General features: G+C 53.3%; 2 protein-coding genes across 5 annotated transcripts in view; one reads left to right on the top strand and one right to left on the bottom strand.

The window, feature by feature from the left end:
* The window catches only part of ARRB1 (arrestin beta 1), a 78,235-nt gene extending 66,117 nt beyond the window's left edge, over nt 1–12,118 (top strand). For 2 of the 4 annotated variants that reach the window (XM_067038483.1, XM_067038481.1), the window contains exons 13-16: nt 642–665; nt 3,333–3,403; nt 4,182–4,233; nt 5,794–12,118. In XM_067038483.1, the coding sequence (XP_066894584.1) occupies nt 642–665; nt 3,333–3,403; nt 4,182–4,233; nt 5,794–5,905 (259 nt within the window). In that variant the 3' untranslated portion in view covers nt 5,906–12,118. The remainder of the gene's footprint in view (nt 1–641; nt 666–3,332; nt 3,404–4,181; nt 4,234–5,793) is intronic. The other 2 variants (XM_067038482.1, XM_059070865.2) reach the window with 1 other exon arrangement.
* Nucleotides 12,119–20,640: 8,522 nt separating this feature from the next.
* Nucleotides 20,641–23,351, bottom strand: TPBGL (trophoblast glycoprotein like). The gene has a single exon (XM_059070843.2). The coding sequence runs from the start codon at nt 23,348–23,350 to the stop codon at nt 22,172–22,174; it is 1,179 nt and encodes a 392-aa protein (XP_058926826.1). The 5' UTR covers nt 23,351; the 3' UTR covers nt 20,641–22,171.
* Between the last annotated feature and the right edge of the window lie 2,185 nt (nt 23,352–25,536).

Below are 25,536 nucleotides of genomic sequence, written 5' to 3' on the forward strand. Positions count from 1 at the left end.
GAGCATAGTCTGATGGAAGCTCAGAAAGAACTCCCACTTTTCTCCATATGTTGGGCCTACATGTTGTTATAAACCTAGAATTAGGATTTCTAATTTGTCAGAGGGATTTTTTTTAATTCCTAAATTTCTATGAAAAGATTGGAAAGCTAATAGCATTAGACATTGAGTCTTCTTTATTCTTAGAATAATGCCTTGTGCAGGTGACAGTGTGTAATACGGATGATATATTATAGGACATCTCAAATCCCGTGTCCTGTGACTCTTGCAGGACCCACAGTCTGCCTCAGGCTCCTCCTTGAGGAGCCCTTGGGGAATCCTAAAGTGCTTCCTCCTGCCATTGGATAGTTCCAGCCTCCCCAGGGCAGGCAGCACAAGGGTTAACTTTTATGTGTCCTTTACAGATAATGACCCTGGGGCTCCCCTTGAAGGGAGTTTGGCTTAGCCGGGCCTGGGTTTCAGTTCCCCACACAGGGCTCACATCGCTGTATGTCCCTGAACGAACAGTTACAACTGGGGTGGGTAGAGTGTGTCCCAGGATCCAATCCAAAGGGGAACAGAGGTGGTAAATGAACATGCTTTCTGTTTTCTTCCTCTCTGAACTCTCTCCTGACCACTTCTCCCGCCTCCTCTGATCCACCCAGCCTGTTGGGAGATCTTGCATCCAGGTAAAGTCCCTTCCTTCGACCTGATCAACTCAACCCTTCCTGAAGGGCCCAGAGACCATTGTCCTGATTGTCTAGAATCACGGGCACTGGGTTGGAAGGAATCTTAGCAGTCACTTGATTGCCAGGCTCAGGCCTGTGCCGGGACTAGGACCCTCTCCAGAGGGACTGGGGAAGTGCAGTTTCTCCTTTCAAACCTCGCCCTGCTCTTCCATCCTACCCAAGTGACAAGGACCTTTGCAGACAGCAAAGTTGGCTCCATGTATCTGGGGAGTGGCCACCAATCATTCTGATTTACAGGATGTTTTGGAGAAATGCAGGCTTTGTGGCTTTCAAACTTCTACACTAATGAGAACTAACTGCTGGCTGAGTGTTCTTAAGGAGAGCTCCTGAGATCTGCCTTTGTAGACAAGGCTTGGAGCCAACTGGATCCACGTGCATTCCAAAAATACCTGTTCCCCAAACCCAGTGCTTTTGCTTCCTCCTGTCACAAGATGCCGCTATTGCTCATCCCAAGAAAACAGTCCATTTGGAGAGGTGAAATTCAATTCAATGTAATTCAGTAAGAATTTCCTGAACCCATACTTGAGCCCAGCCTTGTGAGGGGGACTGAGGTCCCGGAGAGGAATCAGATACACCCCCTGCCCTTGATTGCTCATAGCCTGGTGGAAGGTTAAGGTCCGGATTCTTCCATCTGTATTCTGGATGGCTTTAGTGAAGGTTGGCAGTCTGTCTTCCACCAGCTTCCATTTTGATAGCTCACTTTTCCAAGTGAACCTGGAGAAGCAATCCCCTTTGGAAGCAAAAAGCAAAAAAAAAGCCACATTGTTTCAATAGCTTTATGAAACCCCGTGTTCCTATTGAGGGGAAGTAATAATTCTGGCAGGCACAAGCTTCACGGTTTAACCAAGCCTTTTACCTACATCACCTCCTGCAAGTGGCTCTAGAAGGGTATAGTTAACCTCGTTTTCCAGATAAGCTCAGTGAGACTTAAAGATGTGAAGTGTTCCTCAGTGAGTGGTGGGGCTGGCAGAACAGCCCTTTCTGGTTGTGTAGTTTATACCCCGACCCCTCCGTCCCCTGCCCCATTCTCCTCTCAACCAGCCCCTGGCAGCAAAGTCAGTAAGATGATGTGTCAGTAAGATGTAGTCGTTCACAGTTTGACAGGGCCTTGTAGGGTGATACCACCTAAGTGGAGTGGAGGAGCTTTCTGGGCTGCTTTTGCCTGGAATGGAGAAAGGGTGGGTGGAATCACCTTCTCAATTCTGAGATGTTATCACACAGGGTTAAGGGTGTGAATTAGGGAGTCAGAATCCTCAGTCTGTAACTTTCTTTAAAAAAAAAATAATTTAATTTTTGGCTGCTTTGGGTCTTTGTTGCCGCGCGGGCTTTTCTCTAGTTGCGGCGAGCGGGGTCCACACTTCGTTGCGGTGCGTGGACTTCTCATTGGGTGGCTTCTCTTGTTGCAGAGCACGGGCTCTAGGCACGCGGGCTTCAGTAGTTGTGGCACTCGGGCTCAGTAGTTGTGGTTCACGGGCTCTAGAGCACAGGCTCAGTAGTTGTGGCGCACAGGCTTAGTTGCTCCGCGGCATGTGGGATCTTCCCAGACCAGGGCTTGAACTGTGTCCCCTGCATTGGCAGGTGGATTCTTAACCACTGTGCCACCAGGGAAGCCCTGTCACTTTCTTTTAATAGCTGTACGGCCTTGGATAAGCTGCGTTTTCTCCTTGGTCTCAATTTCCCAGCCTGTACGTTGGGTTGTTGTGAAGGTTAAATGAGTGACTCTAGACTACTCCTTGGTGGAATGCCCTGGCGGTCCAGTGGTTAGGACTCTACGCTTCCACTGCAGGGAGCACAGGTTCGATCCCTTGTCAAGGAACTAAGATCCTGCAAGCTGAGCAGCAAGGCCGAAAAAAAAAAAAAAAGTAGACTCCTCCTTGGCACAGAGTCAGTACCATGTGAGTGTCTGCTCTTGTTATTATTCTGTCCATCAGGGCTAAGGGGAGAGAAGGCCCAGTCAGAAGCATTAGCCAGTAGCAGCACCGCTCCCATCCTTCCATCCCCACATGGCTTCAAGGCTGTGTGCACAATGTAGACAGTGCTGAGGCCTGGGTCCCATCTAGCTTGAATTTGATTAAGCCAACCTCAGCAGTGCATCCTCTAGATTGCAGGGGGCTAGGGCCACCGGAGCACTTTCACAGGAGCCCCCTAGAGATGTTGGGAGATAAGACAGAGTGAGGGTGGGAGGAGTTCCAACCAGGAAGTTGGGAAGGGCAGTGTCAGGGGAGGCTGGGCTGGCTGTGGCCATTTGAGGCCAGCAGGGACTCGGGGCACCTCTGGAGCCACTCAGTGAGCAAGATGCACACTCACTGCCCTGGGCAATCCTTTTGCCACCCCTGTGCCTCCTCCCACCTCCTAGGAATCCAGGGATCCTTCTCAGGAAAGGGGAAGAAGTTTCCATGTTTTATGGAGCCAGGAGAAGAAATCTGCCAGTTCATCTCCCAGATAGACTGATGCTCAGAGAGTGGTGGAACTGGGTCTTGGGGCCAGATTTCCTGCCTCTTGGCCCAGAGCTACCGTAAAACCCTCCCGAGTCCTCACAGTAACAGGGCACTGAGACTCACAGCCTGGGACTGGATTCAAGGCTCAACTGGTCTGGGTCTCTTTCAGTGACGTGGCTGTGGAGCTGCCCTTCACCCTAATGCACCCCAAGCCCAAAGAGGAACCCCCGCATCGGGAAGGTGAGCAGAATCTGTGGGTCACTGGGATGGGGTTTCCCTATCACCCCACCTACCTCTGGGTCAGCCTTGAGCCCAGGGTCACGCCTCTTCCCCAGCTCACAGGATCTTTTGTGAGGCCCACACTCCTATTTGCATCTGACTCCTCAGGAGACAAAGAGGTCTGGCTCTGTTCTCTCTGGGCTGGGGGTGGTGGTGGGAGCAGCGCGGCCCATGCTTGGACCCCGTGTCTGGCATCCAGGCATAGCGGAAGGGGCTGCATGGATAAGATGATCCCTGGACACACCATCCCCATAATTTTTCCAAGTGATACCGGATTAAACCTAAGACTGTTTCAGTTGAAAGAAACACTGTAGTATGTACCACAAAGAAAGAAAAGTGTTCCCACAATTAAACTTCGAAACGCCATTGATTGTAAACATACCCCAAGTTCAGAGGTGTGAAAATGTGAATAAATGGTTGTATTAGAGTTAGTGACAGTCATGCATGCAACAGATGAATCTAAGTCGTGTTGGAGACATGCCAAGAGGAGCAGGGTCTAGAGATTTTTCTGTTCCCCTGGGCCTGCTGTGGGCCTCCCTGGCCCTCCCTGGACCCTCCTCCCTGCATTTAAGGTTATTTGAGGTGTTTCCAAGACCAAGGACCAGCCCCGCCTTCTCCACTCCCCTTCCTCCTCTCCCTCCCCATCTTAGCTTAGTTGTCCCGGGGTGGGGACCTGTGCCCACCCGCCCGCTTGTCCACTCACCAATAACCCATGGGCGCTCGTCTCTCCTGTGTTTAGTTCCAGAGAACGAGGCTCCAGTAGATACCAATCTCATAGAACTTGACACCACGTAAGCTGAACCCTGCCTGCAGACATATGGTGGGGGGGCAGGGGCGGGCCTTGGGAGGTGGGTGGTGCTACCTGGTTATTTGCATTTATGCTAATTAACCCCCTGAGGAGCAGCTGGTCTAACCCGTCTGCTGAGAGCTGCCTCTGCTCGCTTCTTCAGCAACCCGCTTGCCTGCATGTGACTTGAAGGACCCTCGGTGCCTGTTCCTCTTCCTCCTGCCTTGGTGGGGTCTGTCTTCCTCCCTCGTCCTTGCACGTCCGTCAGTCCGTCAGTCCGTTCGTCCATCCACAGCACCTGCTCGGCTGTCACAGGGCTGGTTTGTGGCCCTGGGCTGGGGCTCTCTTGCCTGGCCTTCACGCAACCAGTGGAATCAGGCTGTAGGGTGGGGAAGTTTCTGGGGATCTTGTTGCTTCTGACTCCGGAGGACCAATGTGAATTCCCCTGCGGTCGAAGGCTGTCATGTCACCGGACAGTGGCCAGAGGGGGAGGACCTGGGCGAACATCACGAAATACCTCCAGGGCCAAGCAGCTCTCGTTCCAGCTCCAAATCTACGCTTCCTTTGTCCCCCAGGAGATATTTGGGATATGGGGTTTTAAGTCACCCTATGAGGACACCCCATGCAGCTGGCTGAATTCTGTGGGGCTGGAGACTTGGGTGGGCCTATGTGGACATGTTTTTTTTGTTTTTTTTTTTGCGGGCCTCTCACTCACTGTTGTGGCCTCTTCCGTTGCGGAGCACAGGCTCCAGACGCGCAGGCCTAGCGGCCATGGCTCACGGGCTTAGTTGCTCCTCGGCATGTGAGACCTTCCTGGACCGGGGCACGAACCCGTGTCTCCTGCATCAGCAGGCGGATTCTCAACCATTGCGCCACCAGGGAAGCCCAGACATGTTTTATAGTAGAAGGGAACTTACTGTTCTTAGAAGCAGCCCTTAGCCCTGAAACCCCCTCAGGCACCCTCTTTTCCCACCCACATTTTCTCTGCCCCCCTATTTAGATTGGCCTAGCCCCCTCCCTGCCCCCCATAGACCCTGTCTTATCCAAGATCCCTCAGGGTAGAATGTGAGCTGACACTTCCCTGGAGAAAAGGGGTTTTCTCTTCCAAGCCAAGCCCACTGCTTCGTGTGCAGAAAACAGGAACGCTTTCTTTGGGTGGTTGAATGGGGTTTCTTGGGCCTGTTCTCGGGTGATTCAGAATATGATGTGAAACTACTGGTGGCCTGGCCTGTTTGTGGGAATAACTTCCTCCTCTGGCCCTAACCCAGCCACACTGACCACCCCACTCCCAATTTTATGTGTCCCTTGACCCAACTCCTCAAGAACCAGGTCAATTTCCAGCCCTTAGGCAAACTCTTGCCTCCCTCTGGTATTTCCACAACTGGCTGGTCCCACTGTCATTGATGGGCATCCAGATGTGCCAGCCTGGCAGGCCTTTCTATCCGAGGCCAGTCCCAGAGGCCAGCCTCTGGGTCCCACCTGACTGTGCAGGCTCTCCAACCCCTGGATAAGCCTACTCTCCCTGCCCTGCAAACCCACCCGTTTTCCTTGTCTTTCCCACCAGCGATGACGACATTGTGTTTGAGGACTTTGCTCGCCAGAGACTGAAAGGCATGAAGGATGACAAAGAGGAAGAGGAGGATGGTACCGGCTCTCCACAGCTCAACGACAGATAGACTGGGGCCAGCCCTCCCTCCGGGCAGCTCCAGGTCCACTCTCATGCACTAGGATGCTTGTTTGTCTTCTTCCTGCCCTGGTTCCCCCTCCCCTTTGTTCTTCTAGCTTCTACCGGGGGCCCCAGTGGTCTTTCAGGTCACGGTGGTGAACCTCTGGCCTCAGGATTGGCCCCGTCACCATGCCGACAGGGCCACGTGCACCACCCTCACCACTCTCACTGCAGTCACCTCTCCAACCCCACCTCTTTTCCTGTTGACCCCCAGAAAAGCCAACATGGCTCTGGTCTTGGAATTTGACTTGGGATGGGGAGCTGAAAGGGGAAGATGGGGCACGAGGGCTTGGAGGGGTGGGGATGGGGGCTCCAGACACGTGAGAGGATGTCCACCGTCCCAGGTGATTAACACAGTTCTGGCAGCTAAAACATGACTGAATCGAAGGCCAACCTCTGGCTGGGAGGGGCAGACCGGTGGATAGGTTCTCCATGCAGTTCTTTTTGCAGTTTGGACCCACCAAACACCTCTCCCCTTCCTCCCCCATCCCCCCCATGTCCCTCTGTGACTGACAGTGACATTGGTGAAGGTTTGTGGACCCCAAGAATGGAGCAAAGTAGCTGGACTGACTTTCTTACCAGCAGTTACCTAGTGTAAGGCAAGTTGTGTGAAGTAGCCCAAGTCTATTTCAGTATCGTCAGGATGTAATATCCTAACTGCCTTGTATCTTGTGTGTGTGTCCTATCTACAAATATGCACAGAGAAAGAGAGAGAAAAGGGAGGGGTCTTCAGAAAGCACCAAAGTCCTGAGGAGGTTTCCTGAAGGGTGACTCTGAGAGATGGGGCAGGGTGGGAAGATGAGAGTCTGCCCAGCTCCCTTCCTTTGTAGACCTAAGAGTGATCAGTGATCCCTGAAGTGATCACTGGTGTGGGAAGTGAGGGCCATCGGTGTCCTCCTGCCCTTGCAGTTCTCCAGGGCCGGGCTGCGCTGCCCCTGCAGGCTAGGAGAGAGCACCTGAGGTCACTGCCCACAGTCAAAGAGGATCCTTCCTCAGAAGGTGGCAGGGTCCATCAGGATGCCCTCACCTAAAAGGAAGCGGGGGACTCCTTTGTTTCCTTGGGGAGTTGATGACCCCCCCCCCAGTAGTTCCCAGTGTCATGGGTACCCAGTACCCATTGGCTAGTGTTGATGTAATTGGGACATGAGGCATTTCCAGGGCAACAGGGCAGGTAGACAATGAGGCAGAAAGTGTTAAAAGGTATCTGTTTTTGTCTGACCTTTGCTGCTCACTTACTGTGTGACCTTGGGCAAGATCCTTTCCATCTCTGGGCCTCAGTTCTTCACCTAGAAAACCAAGGGGTTTGACCAGATGATCACAAAGGGCCCTCCCAGCTCTGCCTCCAAGAATTCATGAACATTAGAGCTTCTGGTCTGGTGGGTGGAGCCAGAGCCACTGACTCTGATCTGTGTGCCACCAACGAGGATTCATTGGACCCCAGAGGTGGCAGGGCCATGGAGAGCACCTAGCACCACCACCCCACACCCACTCCAGGCCTGAGAAAGGCCCTTCTTGGGCTCCTGAGTGGTTGCATGATGTCAAGCTGTGGCCATAGCTAGCATGAGCTGCTTGGCCCTAGGGCCCAAGTGTTACAGAAGGTCGGAGCTTGTATTTGCTGAGGTGGGTGGGGGAAGAGCTTGTGATAAGCCCTCCAGTACTTCACACCCACTTTGGATGTCCTGAAGTTTACCTTATACCCAAGCAAATATATTGATTAGAAGGGCAAGGCGATCTCTTGCTCCTTTCTATCCCTGTCCCATACTTGTGAAAAGGGAGATGGCAAAAATTTATTGTACAAGTTGCATCTCAACCCTTTTCAGTCCAGCCTCTCCTGGGGTGGACTGAGCAACCATTTTCCATGGTGAAATTACCCAGTTCCCATGCCTGGCACTGTACCCCAGCCCTTCCCTTTTGAATCTCATGAAGACTCAACCCTAGGGACCCCTACTCCAGGTCAGAACCAAGTCAGCTTGGTACAGTCACACACCCATGGCCAGTTCTGGGGTCCCAGCTGCATCCAGCCCCTCCCAGAACTTGCTGGGCAGTCTGTACCTCATTTGGGCAGCTGGAGAGTTCATGAGTTGTTGGAACAATGCATGGCAAGCATATGCTCTTCAGGGTTGTCTTCTGGAATCTTTGGGGCTGGTATAAGACCCTTTAGGATTTGGGGTGATCACTTGCCTACAAATAGACCTCTTCCCCCATCCCTAACCCAGTCACACAAAAGCTTTGTCAGGCTGGTTTCTTGACCTCCTTCCACCTCAAAATCACACCATTTTGGGTTTATCCCAGTGTTGAACTGAAATTTCTCCAGCTGCAAGAAGCATCATGGGCCCATTTAGCCTTTTATTTACTTTGGGGCCCAGGGCTGCAGAAGGGCAGTGGTCAAGTTCATTTGAATTTGGCTTAACCATCCTTGGTTGACGACTTCTCCACTTGATGCTGAGCACTGGAGACACAGAGTTGGGTCAGTCTCAGCCCCTGTCCTCAGGAAGCTCATGGTCAAGGGAAAGTTTTATGGGAAGTAGTGAGGGGACCATTGCATTCAGGGCTCAATGATTGCTGCTAGTCTGTATAGTGCCTTGATGTGAATTAGAAATGGTGTCCCTTCCAGGTGGATTCAACCCACATTTGGAATGCACAGCTTCTTGAGTGGTCACAGGCTGGAGTTTAGCCCCACTTGCCCCTGGCCTGGGCGCCCTCCTGCACAGTCATGCACTGCAGGCCAGTGGCACACCCAGGCTTCTTCCTGAGAGAAAGAATATCCAGATCATCTTTCCAAGTTTCTGGTTGGCTCCAGACCCAGCTCTTGATGCAGCCCCCAAGCATGACTGAGTTCTTCTCTGCAGGGCCCCTCTCTATCTGGAATCAGCCTGTCCAGGGGAACCCTTGGAGTGAAACTGGGGGTGGGGGAGCCCCACTGGGCTCCAGGCACCAGCCCACAGTACTGGCGCTCTCTGTCCACACATTTGGAGCCTGTGCTGACCGTGCCTCTCCGCACTGAGACTTTGCAGTGGGCCATGCGGGTGGCATGTAGATAGCAGTCTGGGCAGGAAGGGAGAGCGTGGCCCAGGGTGAAAGTCTGCAGGCAGAGTGCCAGCTGGACTTCCTCAGCCTTCCAACCGAGAGAAGAGTTCAGTCCCCGTGAAGATAAGGACAGAGTTCTTTGGCTGGACTCCACGGGCCTTCTCAGTCTCAGAGCCCAGACAAACTGCAAGTGGGCTCACTTGAGGTCTTGGTTCAGCTGGGGGAGTTGCTGACAAGCTGGTCCCACACGGTGCAGTGAAGAGCACCCTGGCCTGCAAGTCCACGATGCCTCTCCGTGTTGGCTGTTACCACCCAGCTGAGGAGCTTGAGCAACTCATTCAACCTCTTGGGATTGGTTTCCAGTTTAACTGTAAAATGAGACAGCCATCCTTTTACCGCCCAACTCAAGGAACTTGTGAGGCCCAGAGGAGATGAAAGTCAGCTCTGTAAGTTGCACATGGCTGCCCAGGCTGTGGCCCTGCCGCTGCGGGGGAGTGGCCCCGGGTCACACGGGAAGTTTGCCCTTGGCTGAACCCTGCCACCATCTTCATCTCTTGCTCCCATCTCACTTAGGCAGAGGTCAAGCAGGATGAGACAAGGCCAGTTTGGCTTTGGTGACCCAGCCGCGAGGGAAATCGATACTATTCAGGAATGCTGTGTCTCCAGGCAGTGGTCCCAGCAATCCAGACAGAGAGACTGGACATGGATTGTGTCAGTGATTGGGGGGGGGGGGGCACACCTTGGTGTCAGAGGCCAGGAAGCGTTGGATCTGATCCCAGGTTAGGGAGAGCCTCGTCCTCCAGGCCCAGGGGTGCTAACCCCCCCCCCCCATTACTCTACTAGAGAACCCAAGGGTGAAGTGGAATAGAAATTGCCTGCCCCTTCCCTTCAAAGTGTAAGACCCCCTCCAGGATCAACCAGAGCTGCCAATTGTCGCTTCTTGGTGACACTTGGGGGGGATTTGGGTCTGGGGATAACCCAGACCTCTTACGCTGAGATCTGAGCCCCAGCTGACGCATCCCCGGTGGTTTCAGCAGCCCACAAAGGCAGCTTCCCTCCTGCCAGCGACTGGGGGCTGGACATCCTCCACCCATCCCAGAGGAAGGCATTAGGCCCCAATCTTGAACTCTTATAGGGTCTCATGGACATAGGCCTATACCTGTTCTGGTTTTTAAAGTCAACAAGGACCAAAACAGACTCCCCTGACTCTCATGCATAAGCCTGCGTTGGGCCTGGCATTTTGCTTTCCTGGCCCAGGCAGCTCCATCACTTTTGTTCTTCTTCCAGGGCTGGAATGGCCTACCCATGGGGCAGGATCCCCACCTCTACCACTCCCCTGCAGGCTCACTGCACAGTGGCTTCAAAGAGAGGCCTGTTGAAGGGGGAGCATCCTCCCCCCATCACTCTCCCCCAACTCTTCACCCCGAAAGGGAAGTCAAAGCACAGATACCCAGGACCCATGACCTGTAGACTCTGACACACTGGTTTTCAAACCAGGCACTGTGGAACCCCTGGTGTGCCACAGAGCTTTGTCAGGGGCTGCTAAGGTGGGAGAATGGGGGTGGAGGCAAAGGATAGGTCTCCAGCCCTCCCCCCAGTTCCCACTTCCACCAGAACAACTCTGCTTTTATCTGTCTTGCCTATTGAGGTTTCACCTTTAAACTTTCTTTTGAAGAAAAACTTCTTCAAACCACCGTTCTGAGGTTTGATCTTAGACCAGCAAGCCCAGCTTCTATTCTTGGTTTTCCTGTTGGAATGACTCTAGCATTCCAATACAAAGTATCATTGTATTGGAACTTGGGTCACAGACCCAGGCCCAAGCATTTGCTTATTCACACGCACATGTGCATGTGTACACGCATATGCACTCTCTCTCTCTCTCTCTCTCTCTCTCTCTCTCTCTCTCTCTCTCTCGATGGTTTTCTAGCCCACCCCCACTGAAGCTCTGGCATGGGTTTCATTTGGGCGGGGGCCTGGTGCTGTGAGGATGGGTCTTGGCCCTGATATTGGCCCAGGCATTGTGGGGGACCATGGAGGAAGCAAAGAGGCCCAGCCCCACCCCAGGACTTGTGTCTGTGCCCCAGTGTGACACACCACTTCCCTGGCCCAGGCCCATGGGATGGCAGAGGGACAGCATGGTGGGAAGAGAAACTAGAGTTTGGTTCCTCTTTATATACAGCCAACTTTAGTAAAAGAAATGCCAAGGGAGGACTTTATGACAAAAGTCCCTCCTATGAAGGCAGGATTCCTCCAGAGACCCTTTAAGCAGCAAATTTCCCTCGAGCAATTCTAATAGGATTACATTCCCACATCTGCAGTCAGCTGAATGTGTGGGCAACAGGTGGGTGTCTGAAGAGAGGCTGGTTCCCTACCTCCAGTCCCCCCAATTCTCTTCCTGCTGGTCTGCCCCTCTGCCCAGGTCCCTCACTGGGGCTGACTAAGAGGTGGGCACTTCGGGGAGACCTGGACCAGCCCTTGGCACAGCATCCTGCCTGGCCCCTACCCAGGGCATCCAGGTGGAAATGTGAGACTTGGGGCACAACAAGCCACGTGGCATGGGAGAAAGAGCGCCCAATGCTATTCTGTGTTCAGTCCGAGTGTGCCCTTGGGAACCTGACCTCAGTTTCCCCTTGTGTAAGATGGAGATAGTGCCCGGCTCTGCCCACCTCAATGGGATTACTGCAAGGGTCAGGGGAGAGGTGGGTATGAAGGGGGGCTCACAAATTCGGGGTGTGGTCATGGCCTGCCCTGGAGATCCAGGAGCACTCGGGGGATGATGGTTGGATGAACCGCCTTCCTGGGACATCTCTGCTCAGTGTTAGGGTCTAGCCACAGATGCCGGGGGAGAGGGCTGCGTCTTCCTTTCCAATGGGAGCCAGCACTTAGCCTGGTACTGTGTGTGGATCCTGGGTGTGAGGAGTGACAGGTGGCGGAGACTGGTCTCCAGGTCTGTGGCCCTTCTGTTAAGTGATTCTTTTGTGACACCCTTATTCCTGCGCCACCTGCCAGGTTTATCTGTTGTACCTGTGGCATTCCTTATTATGTCAGATAAGTTATTACGGTTTATTCAACTCTAACAGGACAATTGAAAAAAAGAACCATAAATAGGAGACCATTAAAGGTCTTTTATGACAGATGCTGGCTGTGCTTTTATTTCTGTCTCATAAGCCCATGGCAGGACAGAGACCAGCAGAAGCTGTCCCTGCTGCCCTGGACTAGCTGGGTCAGGTGGTGACCCCAACTCCAACCTGGCTGCTCACCCCATTCTCCTCCCCTCGCTGCCATTTACCAGCCTTTGGGCCTGGGGAAGTTGCCAAACCTCTGATTCCCCCTCAGACACCACTGGATCCCATGACCCCTGGTTTGCTCCTGGGGTGAAGCCATCCCATCTTCTCTTTGGCACCACTGACCACTTCAGCTGGAGTCCTGTCCCAGTCCCAGCCCTCATTCTTACTCAGTTCTCATCTCCTGCTCTGCTGGGTCTCCCCGAAGTCACTTCAGTTTTCCATGACTTACCCACTGCCTGTTCCAAAAGAACACATGGGAGCAGTGGGGATATAGGTGAGGAAGATTCAGAGTCCTAAATGACAGTGTATCGTATTAACACAAAAGGAAGATGTTGCTGAATGTAAGATGGCTTTCCTAGAAAATTGGTCATATGTGTGAAACCATTTTTTTTTTTTTACATTCCTGTAAATAATGTGCAACTTAGATCAGTGCATTGCCCTCCTGGTTGGCCAGAAGGTGGTCTCTTACGGAAAAAGAGATCAGATTTGTGGTTACCAGAGGCAGGAGGTGGTGGGAAAGGGAATTGGATGATGACAGTCAAAAGGTATAAAGTTCCAGGGCTTCCCTGGTGGCGCAGTGGTTGAGAGTCCGCCTGCCGATGCAGGGGACACGGGTTCGTGCCCCGGTCCGGGAGGATCCCACTTGCGGCGGAGCGGCTGGGCCCGTGAGCCATGGCCGCTGAGCCTGCGCGTCCGGAGCCTGTGCCTTGTAACGGGAGAGGCCACGACAGTGAGGGGCCCGCGTACCGCAAAAAAAAAAAAAAAAAAAAAATCAATTATACTTCTGTATAGTAACATCAAACAACTGGATCTTGAAATTTAAAAGACAATGCCAAACAAAAAGATAATACCACCTACAATAGCACCAAAAAGGAAATATACTTAGGTATAAATAGCAAAATATGTGCATAATCTCTATGTACATCTCTAAAGCACAAACTACTGATGAAAGAAATCAAAGAAGACCCAAACAAATTGAGACATGTACTATGTTCATGGTTTGGAAGATTCAATATTGAATATGGATTCAATATGGATTAGAAGATGTCAATTCTCTACAAACTAACTATAGATTCAGTGCGGTCCAAATCAAGGTCTCTGCAGGATTTTTTCTTTTCTTTTGTACGTGTAGACAAGCTGATCCTAAACATTATATGGAAAGGTAAAGGAACTAGAATAGCCAAGCAACTTTTTAAAGGAAGAACAACATTGGAGTTGCCTACTAACTGATCTCAAGCCTTACCATGAAGCTACAGTAATGAAGACAGTGTGGTAGTGGTGAAAGAGTAGACACCTATATCAATGGAATGAACTCCAGAATCCAGAAATAGACCTGTTTATATCAACTGATTTTCCAAAAAGGTGCAAAGGCTATCCAATTGTTCTTCCCAATAAATAGTGCTGGTGAGGGTGTGGAGGAACTGGAACACTCACACACTGCTGGTGGGCATACCAAATGGTACAGACACTTTGGAAAACAGTCTGGCAGGTTCTTATAAGTTTAAAGGTACTTACTATAAGACTTAGAAGTTCCACTCCCAAAAGAAATAAAAAGTTATGTCCCCACAAAAACCTGTATGTGAACGTTAATAATGGATGCGTTCATAACTCAAAAACTGGAAACAACCCAAATGCTCTTCAACTAGTGTGAATGGATAAACTATTGTACAGCCATACAATGGAATACTACTCAGCAATAAAAATGAACAAACCAGTGGTACCTACAACAACAAGGATGAATCTCAAATGCATCGTGCTAAGTGAAAGAAGCTAGACTTAAAAGGATAAATACGTATGCATCTATTTATAGGACATTCTGGAAAAGGCAAAACTATGGGGATGGAAAACAGACCACTGGTTGCCAGTGGCTGGAGTTGAGGAAGGGTTGGCTACAGAGGGGCAGCAGGAGGTATTTTGGGGGGTGATGGAACTGTTCCATATCTTGGTTGTCAAAATAAACTGTATGCCAAAAAAGAGTGGGTTTTTACTCTGTGCAAATATGTATCTCAATAAAAATCAACAAAAAAGGTAAAAAAGAAACTAAATAATCTATAGCTCACAAACTGCACACTATTTACTGGGCATGTACGATTTGCTGGGGTTTATGCTGGACCTTGAAGACACGAAGATTAATAAGACAATCCCTTCCTTCAAGGAGCTCACGAATTCACAGGAATGTAAGGCATGACGAAAAAGATTTGGACTTGATGTTGAGGGATATTGGCGATGGGGGCTGACACATATCATGGCATGCCATGGGAGCACTAAAGAGGGGCAGGTGGGGTAGGAAATAAGGCAAGCTTCCTAGAAAGGGAATTGCTTCAACTGAGTTTCGAAGGATGAGAAGCAGTTAAGCAGGTGAGGAGAGGCTATGGGCATTCCAGATAGAGGGGTGGCCCATGGGAAGCCCCAGGTGGTGAGACAACCTGGGACCTTCAAGGAATTGTAAGGACTTCGGTTTGGCTAGAAGGAAGGGAACCAGAAGAGCTCACAGGAGATGGGAGCAGACCATAGCCGTGGGGAGGAAGGTTAAAGATAATCAGTCCAAAGAGCTTTTTATCCAGAAGACGGTGGGACAGGTTTTAAGCAGGGAAGTGAGATGGATCAGATTCATGCATTTTTAGGATCACTCTGGCTGCACTGCAGAGGATGGACCGGAGGGGAAGGCTGGAGGCAAAAGGATCAAGAAGGAAGCTGGGACAGGGATCCGGCTGAGAGATGTAGAGGTTGGGACCAGGTGGGGAAGCAGAAGAAGGACTGATTGGAGAGGCATTTAGGGGCAGAATGGTTGTAACTGGCCTCCCACTCAATATTTGAATATTCAGTCTCAGAACCTTTGCACTCACTGTTTCTTCTGCCTGGATTGATCTTTCCTAGGTGGTTTGCAGAGCTCCTCCTTCCCATTCTTCAGGGTAAGCCACCTTCTCAGAGGAGCCTGCCTGACTACCCCATTCAAAGGACAACCTTTCCCATCACTCTTACAACACTCTGTTTATTTCCCTCATAAGAGGTATCTTACTTGTTTATTTACTTGTTCTTGGTGCAAGCACATGGGATCTGAGTTCTAACCCCAACTTGACCCCTTTATTAACAGTGAGCAAATTATTCATCTTTGTCTTAGTTTGTCCATTTGTAAAGTAGGAATAATAACACCTACTTCATAGAATTGTCATCAGGCTAAAATAGGTTAACATATGTAAAGTGACTAGAACAACTGCCAGCTTCTTCCTAGCATAGTGCTTGGCACATAGTAGGCACTTTATAAAATATTTGCTGAATGGATTTGACTAAATGAAAGAAGGAATATTCCCATGTTCACCAGCAGATGGCGTGCGTATGGAAAAAAAAAAAAAAAAAAAAAAAAAAAAAGTTAAAACTGGTTCCACTCACACAACTTGGCCAATAGATGTCTCTATAGCTCCCTGGGTCAAGGAACCAAGGCTGAGGCAGGCTGAGCCAGTGGCAGATGTTGCCCAGATAGGACGCTGGACAAGAATCCCAAATGGAGGGCCAGAAAGCTATAACTGTATGAAAAAGTCAAAGTCTAAAAGCCAAAGCTAAGTTATGTTTTACATGATTACATATTCTAAAGCTGCATTTTCTTTCTGTTCTCTCACTTTATTGAATAGTAACAAGGAGCTGACCATGCAGGCATCTTCTATAACTGCAGCCTCAGTCCAACAAGGTGAGAGGTTGTGGGACTTAAAGGGAGTGGGCACCAGACGTGCAGCAGAGGGAGGCCACGAGCCCTGTGTAATGCCTCTTCCTCTGCGCTTTGGATTTCTGTGGGGTGCGGTGCTCAGAAATCTCTGTGCACCAGGGTCAGGCACCCAAAAGGGAACTGGGCCCAGCCCCTGCAGGGAGTGTCTTGTCTGGTGCAGACAATGGCCCAGAAAACAAATCAGTCCAAATGAAGGTCTGGGGGGGTCCAGCGACAGGAGGAAGAGGGTGAGGTCAGGAAAGCAGAGGGGACCATTGAGCTGTCCTGCTGCTCTCTGTTGGGGGTAAGGCATCCCAGGCAGAGGTTACTGTGTGAACAAAGGTATGGGGCCTGGAATAGCTAGCTGGGCTCTGTTACTAAAATCTGAGTAGTCTGGTGTGGCTAGAGAATAGCATTCAGGAAGTTGTTTAGCATGGCTGGAGGACAGGGGCAAGGACAGGGAGTGTATTAGTTATCTAGAGCTGGCAGACCAGCTAGTATAGCAGTCTGGCACTTTTTCTTTTCCCCTCCAAGTCTTGTCAAAAGTCATTGTAGTCCAGGGCCCAACAGCCTGGTACAGTCCTAGTTTATTCTTGTCCCAGTGTAATTATTAATAGAGGTCCCTTTCACTCTCCAAAGTTTCCTAGTTTGGATGGTCACCTTAGTTAGGGGCCCCCATGCCTCCATTATCACAGTGACCCCATCTTTACTGAGCACAGGAGCCGGGTATGGTCCATCTCAGCATGTGCTCAGCAGAGAGGAGAGGCTCAGGAAGGATGAGTTTCATGCAGGGGGACCTCAGAGCCTGCAGGTCCAGAACGAGCCCCTTTCTCCTCTGGGACAGGGGTAGAGATGCTCCTTCCCTTGAGAAGGAGCCCCTATCAGAGTTTCTGCCTGAAAGAGGCTGGAGCAGGTTTCTGAGGCCTCCTGGAAGCTGCTGATGGAGGCTGAAGAGAGCTCTCCACCCCTTCCTTGCTGGCTTTTTGCTTATCTCCAGGTCACCACAGGCCTGGCCGCAGGACGCAATGACCACAGGGTTGGAGATACAGAGTTTGGAGATGGGGCGGCACTGCCAGATACTCAGACCCAGAGCAGGGCAGGGATGGCCCCAGGGGGCACCCTGAACTCTGGATCTGCTCTGCTCCTGACACCCTGTCCTGGATGGGCTCCTGCACTCACTGGGCCTCAACTTCCCCACCAGTACACTGAAGGGTTAGTTGAGGGGGTCTCCATGGGACTGGCCATCCCCGGGAAAATCGCTGTGAGGCAGGGCTGAGGGAAGAGGGTGGAGGCGGAGAGGAAGGGGTGGGGGGCAAAGGCGGGGACTCTGAAGGCAGCCAAGTTCATTACCACAGGAATATTAACTGCCCCTGTCACTTCTCCCAGTCCGGGAAAGGCCATGCCTGTAAATTAGGGCCATGAGTCTGCCAGGCACAGACTTAATGAAGAAGGAGATGGACTTCAGTGAGAGCAGGCAGTGCCTCTGGAGGTCACAAGTCCAGCCCTGGCCTGACAGAAGGAACCTGGAGCCAGGGAGGGGCAGGGGGTGTCCACAGTTGGGGTTGGACTGAACCAGAAAGGCACAAGCCGGATCTGCTGTGTTCACTGCTGAATCCCCAGCACCCGGCACACAGTAGGGCCTAACCAATGTTTCTGACTGACTAGGGTCCAGACGACGTGGCAAGTCATGCTGAGCTCAGACTGAAACCCAGTCCTCTGGACTCCAGCTGGGCCCTCACTTATTCCCACCCCAGACCTGAGGGGCCTGGGTAGATAGCGGGTCGCAGAAGTAAAAGGCTTCTCAAGGAGATGGTGATCGTGGCTTCCCTTTGTGTTTGAGAGGAAATTTCAGTTTTTACAGGGTCACAGAACCCCAGGAAGTCTGACGTGTTTCTCGGTGCAGAGCTGCCTTGATGCGTATCACATTTCTGACAGTCACACACCTTTTCTCTCCTTCTCTACCTGCTCTCTATCCCACCTGCTCTTTTTTTTTTGTTTTGTTTTGTTTTGTTTTTGTTTTGTTTTTTGTGGTACGCGGGCCTCTCACCATTGTGGCCTGTCCCGTTGCGGAGCACAGGCTCCGGACGCGCAGGCTCAGCAGCCATGGCTCACAGGCCCAGTCGCTCCGCGGCATGTGGGATCTTCCCGGACCGGGGCACGAACCCGCGTCCCCTGCATCGGCAGGTGGACTCTCAACCACTGCGCCACCAGGGAAGCCCCCAGACCTAGTTTTTTTTAATTTTTGTTTTTGAATCCCACCTGCTCTTTAAGGGCACATCCTGGATGGAGCTTTCCCTCCTGGCACTTGGCCCCTGCAGTCACCTGCCTACCTCAAACTTCCAGCAGCATTCACAGCATCTGATTAGAGGGGGAGGTTAACCATTCTGTGGGTCCCTGGCACTGCTGAGAGAGGGTCTGCAGTGAGTGGGTGACATCAGGGTGTCAGGGGAGGGCCAGCCAGACCCCTTCATCTCACCTTTTCCTGCAAGACCTCTTTGTGGCCCCTTCCCTTACCCCCCTACCCCTCTGGCTTCCCATGGGCACGGCTTAGCTGACTCCTCTCTCTGCCTCCTGTGCCCAGCATGAGGCCTGGCACAAAAAGGATGGGCAGAAGGAAGGAACAAGTAAGAGAACCACGCAGTTCTCCTGGCCCACAGAGCACACCTCCCCACTTCCCTGACTTCTCCTCTGAGGGCGGAAGTCCCTCTAGTTTCTCCCAGTGGAGCATGAAGGGAACACAGAACCATCTTACCCACACACATCATCCTAGCTACCCCCCAGCCATTAATGGTCTTCTTGAATTATCAGACTAACAGATCTTCCTGCATCTAGGCCTTTGGACAAGCTGATACTTCTGATCTTTCTGTGTTCTGCAAACTCCTACTCATCCCTCAAAACCCTGCTCAAATGTGACTTTAAGAAATTTCCCTATGCTGGCTACAGGGGCCCTTACTCTGAGTTCTCATGGTTTCCTGGGACTTCTTTTCTCTAGAACTTGATTGAATAGAATTTCTCCCCTGGGCCATTAGCTTTTCTAGGGCTGGCAAAGTTGTATTTAGTAGAGACTAAGAAAATGGCTGGATTTGAAGAGGAGGCTGGGGCCCTGGGGCCCTGCTGATAGTTCCATAAAGCCAAAGGCCACTGTCAGGCTACAAGAAGGGAAGCTGCTCAGAGACAACATTTAATGGGAATCAGTGAATGGCACTAAGGTTAAATGTCAATTGGCATACATTAGGTACTCAATTAGTTGATTTTTGACAACTATTGATTTGATATTTAGCTTAGCATCAGCTCTCATCTAAAGCCCTCAAAGATTTTTGCTGACAGTGTACCACAGCTATCAGCATGTTTTATTTGCCAGGACTTACTGCAGTCTTAGGCTACATTACATTACGTCTTTGGAACTGGGCGGCGGGGGCAGGGGGTGGGGTAGGGGGACAGGCAGGGTGACCTGTTAGAGACACAGTTCTCTGACCTGTGTTAGAGAGAACATCACTTTCCCCTATGGGACTGGCAAAGCACCCTTTGAAGGTCACTGACGGATGGGAATGCTTCAAGAGAATTTAACCCCTTCTCACGAGGAATGACTGGGAGAAGGGGTAGGGAATTTGCTGGGAGAAGATGAGGAGGCTTGTGCACTGCCAACCACTCTGTGAAGAGCTGTCCTGGGGTGAGGTGTGATCCTGGCCTCAGGGCAAAGTTGGAACTGTCAGGGAGTCCCAGGCAGATTTCTCTGGCACTGAAAGGGATGCTCCCAGGAGGGGAGGGAGTAAGTTCCTCGAGAGAGGGTGCTCCTTGTTGACACAGTTTATGAGGCTATCCACGTTACCTCTGAGGTCCCTTTCAATGTTTAGAAGACACAAATTCTAGAATTACACAACCCTAAGATTCTAAAATGCCAGAATTCTAGGCTTCTGCCATGTGGTTCTAGGGCTCTGAGACCCTGAATGTAAAATAATCCAGCCTGGGGACCTTGAGGTAGGAGACAGCCTCTTATCCTGGCCCTACTGGCCCAGGACCCACCTGTCTCCTTGTTCCACAGATCTCAAGGGGCTATTTTATCCATGCCCCCCACTGCTAGGCTATCTCTCTTCTCAGCCTCTCACATATCCAAGGTGCAGGTCTTAACCCTCTAGCCAGGAGAGCGTGGCGTAACACAGTACATAAGGGAGTAAGTAGCAGGTAGTTCAACAGAGGGGATGATGCCAAAGCAGCAAATAATGATTCCTCCTCTTTTCTGTATGAATTAACTGCCTCTGATTCTCTACAGCTGGATTTTTTCCGATAGCCCCGTCTGATGCTAGTGTTTGTCAGTCCAACTACATCTCCCCCGTGACCCTCCACCCCACCGCAGTCATGAGGAACCGAAGGGTAAGAGGATGTAGAGGAAGTGCAGGACCCTACCCTGGCTGCGGATAACACTGTCTCAGCATAAAAAGCGAACTGGTTTGGAGAGCAATGCCATCCCAATGGGAAGTCCCTCCATGTATCTAGCCTCAAGCTTACTATGTACAGTCAGAGCCCTTTTCTTCTCCCACAGTCCAGGAGAAGACATCAAGAGTCACTGCTTCACCTCAGGAAGGCCTAAACTGCTCTGTGTCCCCTCCCACTCCCTTTAACGACCCAAGGTCAGCAGGAATGACATGGCACCGTTTACAAGAGCAGAGTATCTGAGATTATTGCAGACTTTATAGAAAACTGCCCAAGGGAGATCCAGATTTCCAGGATGGGGTGGGAAGGCAGGCCTCAAGGCAATATGTTGAGGGAGGGTGACTTCCTGTGTGCAGAGGCAGCACAGGACAGCCATTCTGCCTGACCCAGGGGGTGGGAGTCAGGGAGAGGCGGCCCCCTCCCACTCACCAGTTGTGCTTTGGGATCATGCAGAAGGCAGGGCGCTGAGGCTCTGACCCTGGACCGGAGGGCTTTTCCCTTCCTCTTCCAGAAGGCATACGGGGGGGACAGGGGTGGGGAGGTGGCAGAGAGGACTCTCCAAGGGAGAAGAGTCATATGGGTGGAAAAGAGCATGTGTCCAGCAGCTCCCAGCCCTTCAGAGTCCCTCCCCCACCCCTCTCTGTGGCACAATGGTCAGGTGACCCTGGTTGTGAGGCCAGACCATCTACTTTGCACCCCCAGGACTCTCTCCTCCAGGATCTCCCATGGGGATCTGCTAGTATGGCTGCGGGGTGCTTCGCATCTGCGCCTGTTTTGCAGGGCTAGAGAGCTCATCCTAAGAGGAAAGGGGGCTGGGCATATCCCAGGGATGGATTCCTCACTGGACCCTGAGCCAGTGAGTGGCAGTGTGGGTACTGAGTGCAAGCGACGGATGTAGGAGGAATTGAGGGCCTAAGACTTGGGCAAGGGGAAGAAACTCAGACCGGGCTGAAGAGCTGAGAGTTTGAGACTGGGGACAAGGACTGAGTATTAGGGTATCAGAGCCAAAAGTGGGAAAGGCTGAGGATCAGCTCCACGCTAAGGCTATAAAGGGGTGTGCCTGTTCCTGGGATGGGAGAGATAGAGAAGAGCTGAACCCCAAGCCTGGGCCAAGGAAGGGAGGGGCCTGAGCAAGAGCTGGGGTGGTGAGTGGTATGAAATACATCCTCAGATTAGGGGAGGATGCCCAACTCTCAGACTCCCGGGATGTAGGTCTCTATGCAGGATGGAGAGTTAAGAGCTCCGAAACGAGAAAAAAGGCTCAAAGTCCTCAGAAACCTTCTGGTGGGGTTGCTCTGCTTCTAAGACCAGAATGGGATGTGAGGGTCCCCGAGCCCTCGAAGGGACCTGAGGGCTGCAAGCTGGAGTGTAGTCTAGGGGGATGTTTCCTGCTGAGAGGTCTGGGTTCAAAGCACAGGGTAGTGGAAGCAGTCCCAGGGCCTTCGATTGAAGGACAGGGTCTCTGGGTGAGTGTTGAAAGGGGGAGGGGGCTTCTGGTGGTTCAGGAGGGCTGTCAGAGCTTGGGATGGGTGGACGGGGTTTCTGGAATCAGAAGAAAGTGTCTCTGAGTCTTTGATAGTGACAGCTCTCAGAGGCTGGGGAGGGTGGGTACAGCTTGGGGCCTCCAGGTAGGGGAGATGCCGTAATCCAAAGATCTCAGATGGGTCAGGGGTAGGTCTCAAAGCCCCAAGCTCGCGGGTGTCTCATACCCACGGCCTCGGGACAGGTCATCAGCTGGCAGGGGTAGCTCCCAAGTCCCAACAAGCGAAGCTCAGAGACCCGAACCGGGGGAAGTGGCCCCAGAACCGGCGGGGGCGGCCGGGGCGGGCGCTCGGCGCGGGTCTGCGTCCTGCTCGTAGCGGTAGTGGTAGCCCTCCATCTGGTCCCGGCACGCCTCGCGCAAGTTGCGCATCCAGCGCTGGATGCCACGGCGGTTTAGGTAGAGCACCATTAGGAAGATGAGGCCGATGAGCGCCAGAACCAGCCCGAAGAAGACGTAGGAGGCTTCCAGCTCCGGGCCGGCAAGTTCCACTTCTTCCCCGCGACCTTCGGCGTCGCCTTCGGCGCAGCGCAGCCCCGCCTCGTCCAGGTCCAGGAAAGGCCGGTCGTACAGCGCCCGCGGGGAGGCGCAGCGCAGGCGCCGCGCGTCGGGTACGCGCTCCGTGGCGTTGTGCAGCCAGGCCAGCAGGGGGCGCGCAGCGCAGCCGCAACGCAGGGGGTTGTCGGCGAGCAGCAGGCGCGGCGCGGGGAGGCCGCCATCGCGCTCGAGTGCGCGCAGCTCGTCGGGGCCCAGGCCGGCCAGCGCGTTGAGGCGCGCGTCCAGCTGCTCCAGGCGCGGCCGGCGCAGCGCAGCGGACGGCAGGCGGCTAAGCGCGTTGCCCGACAGGCCCAGGAGGCGCAGCTCGTCGAGCGGGGCGAGCGCGGCGTCCAGCGCGGCCAGCAGCGTGGGGCCGCCCCGCGCCAGCGCGTGGTTGAGCTGCAGGGAGCGCAGCGCGGGCAGCCCGCGGAAGGCGTCGCCGCCCAGGGCGCGCAGCGGGTTGTGGCTCAGGTCGAGCGCCGCCAGGCTGGGCAGCCCGTCGAAGGCGCCGTCCTCCACCATCTCGATGTTGTTGTGCGTGAGGCGCAGAGCGGTCAGGAGCGGCAGGCGCACGCCGCCCGCCGCCTCCGCCTCCGCCTCCTCCCCGTCCGCGTCCCCGCCGGCGAAGGCGGCCGCGCGCAGCACAGTCAGGTTGGCGCCCACGATGGTGAGGTTGCGCGCGTCGGGTGGCACGTCCCGCGGCGGCTGCCGGAGCTCGGCGCCCGACGCGCAGCGCAACATCAGCTTAGGGCCGCCGAAGCAGTAGCACTGGAAGGGACAGGGCGCGGCGGGTCGGCTCAGCGCCGCCGCCACGAGCAGCAGCCCCGGCAGCAGCGGGCCCCTGTGCTCCGGCTGTCCCGCGCGCGGGGCCATCACGGCTGCCCCCGCATCCAGCGCCCGGGCCGCCGCTCTCACCAGTGAGTTCGGAGCCCCTTGGGGGCGGGGAGGGGGGCGGGTGGGGCAAGTCCTCGATCGGGAGCGCCCGGCGGTTGTGGTCGGTCCTTCCGCTGGCTCTATAGTCCGAGGAGCCTTCACTTTCCTGGCTGGGGCGAGAGGGGTCAGGCGGGGAGCGGAGCCCCCCGCCCCCAGTGCCCTCTTCGCCCTGCGCACCGGCCTCCGACTTCTGCGGCCGTTCTGGGCTCAGAGCCGAGTGGGCAGGGTTTGCCTCCCCCCTCCCCGCCTCCCGGCCTCCTCCTCCGCCCCCGGTGGTGTCTCCGTGCCCTCCTTGCGGAGAGGCGGGGTGGGAGGCTCCCGAGAACCAGGGCTTTCAGCTGCTGCTCTTCCTCTTCCCCCCTCTGGGCTCCCGGACTGCTGAGAAGTTTGGCTCTCCGAGGTTCTGACTTATTTCCCCCTCATCTCCCCGTAGCCCCCGCGTTTAGGTTGGTACCTCCCCCCTCCCTTTCTGGAATGTGTGAGGTGGGGTGGGGCCGGGCTAGGGAGAGCAGGCAGGTGGGTCAGCATCACCGGCCGAGAATTTGCGGGGAGGACTTTAGCGCTCCTCCTACCAGCGCAGGCAGGGATGAGGGGTGGGCTGGGAAAGTTCCTCATTTTTCAGCCTCTACCTTATCCTTGTGATCAAGGAGAGGGCTGTGCTAGGAGTGAGGGAAATCCCTAGCCTCAGCCCCCTTCTGTGCCACCCCAGTTACATCAGGCCTGGCTCGGTCAGCACCCCTGCGAGTCCCGGGAGACCAACGTCTTCTCCACGTCCACCCCACCCCATCCAGCCCAAGGAAGTCAGCGACATCCCCTCCTCCCCCCAAGTCACTGGCTGCTCTGCCGGGAGTTCTTCCATCTGATTTCCTCCACCAGGCTGGACTCTTCCCCCAAGTACTCTCCTAGGCCCCGGGGACCCGGTGGGTGTGGTGATTCAGCTCTTTGCTGTCCCCTCCCTGCCCCAGCACCTTGGTTACCCCCCGCTAGGCTGTTCTGGGTCTCAGGACCTTAGGGTTGTAGGATACCATCAGCTGCCCCTCCTCCCCTCCAGGGTACCTCACCTGTAAATGTTGAATGGGTAGGAGGGTTTGTGAGACCAGGAGCAGATTTTGCAGCAGGGAGTGGGGGCCTCAGAAGGGGCCAGGGCTGAGCTGTTTATAGGTTTGTTTTGTTCTGGATTTTTTTTTTTTTTTCCAGAACTGGGAAGCTCCAGACCTGATTTAAAGGGACAGACTCCTGAGAAGGAGCACTCCTTGCCTTGGCATGAATTATTCAGTCTGGAGAGGCTGACACTTGATCCGAAAGCCCTTCTGGTATCAGCAGAGCTGGTTGGGATAGAGGCTCCCCCCAACCTAAGAGTCATTCTCTTTCACCTGAATTAGGGATTGTTGGATTGACTCCTTCCCTGAGGTTATATTTAACTGATCAACCAACAGATCAACACCACTTAAGGAGAAGAGGTAGGAGAAGATGTAGACCCTGCAGTGGCCTGGGTCTCAGACAAGGGCCATTGTTAAGGCCCAGGGCTGTTGATGCTGGGGGTGGGGGGGTGGCCTCCCCTTCCCCTTCCCCTTTCTCTACCCTTTCCCCATTGTCGCTCCCAAGTATTGGCAGATGAGAATAGTAACTTGCACAACCATGTTGGACATGTCTGTACAGATGTACATGTGCGATTGTACATGCACATGTACACATAGAAGCAAGCTTAGCACATAAACAGACCTAGGTGTGTTCACGTGTAAGCACACACACACACACACACTCATGCTCACTTGGGTGTGCATACACATGCATAGGAAGGCTTGCATAAGCCACAGTTCCAGGCAGCCTCAGATGTATGTGCCTCTTGCAAGTTCATGCAGGCTCATTCATACGTGTGCACATATAAACATAGATTTGAGTGTATCCTGGCATGTGTCTGTAGATTCATAAGCACATACATATTTGAACCTTCCTACCTCTGGGGCCATTGCAAGTGTCGGTGTGTTCTCAGAGGGGCAAGCTTACAGACTCATGCATGCAAGCACATGTATCCAGAGGTTGGCCAACACACCCTGAGCCCACACCTGCCCTCCACCATGCCCTCGGTCTGTGGAATTAACAGGGTGTGGTGTCTTTTCTCATAC

The sequence above is a fragment of the Kogia breviceps genome, chromosome 7 (genome assembly GCF_026419965.1).
Source record: "Kogia breviceps isolate mKogBre1 chromosome 7, mKogBre1 haplotype 1, whole genome shotgun sequence".
Lineage (NCBI taxonomy): Eukaryota > Metazoa > Chordata > Mammalia > Artiodactyla > Physeteridae > Kogia > Kogia breviceps.

What these genes read in the sequence shown, in the direction of transcription:
- TPBGL (XM_059070843.2), bottom strand. Translation starts at nt 23,350, where the DNA reads ATGGCCCCGCGCGCGGGACAGCCGGAGCACAGGGGCCCGCTGCTGCCG.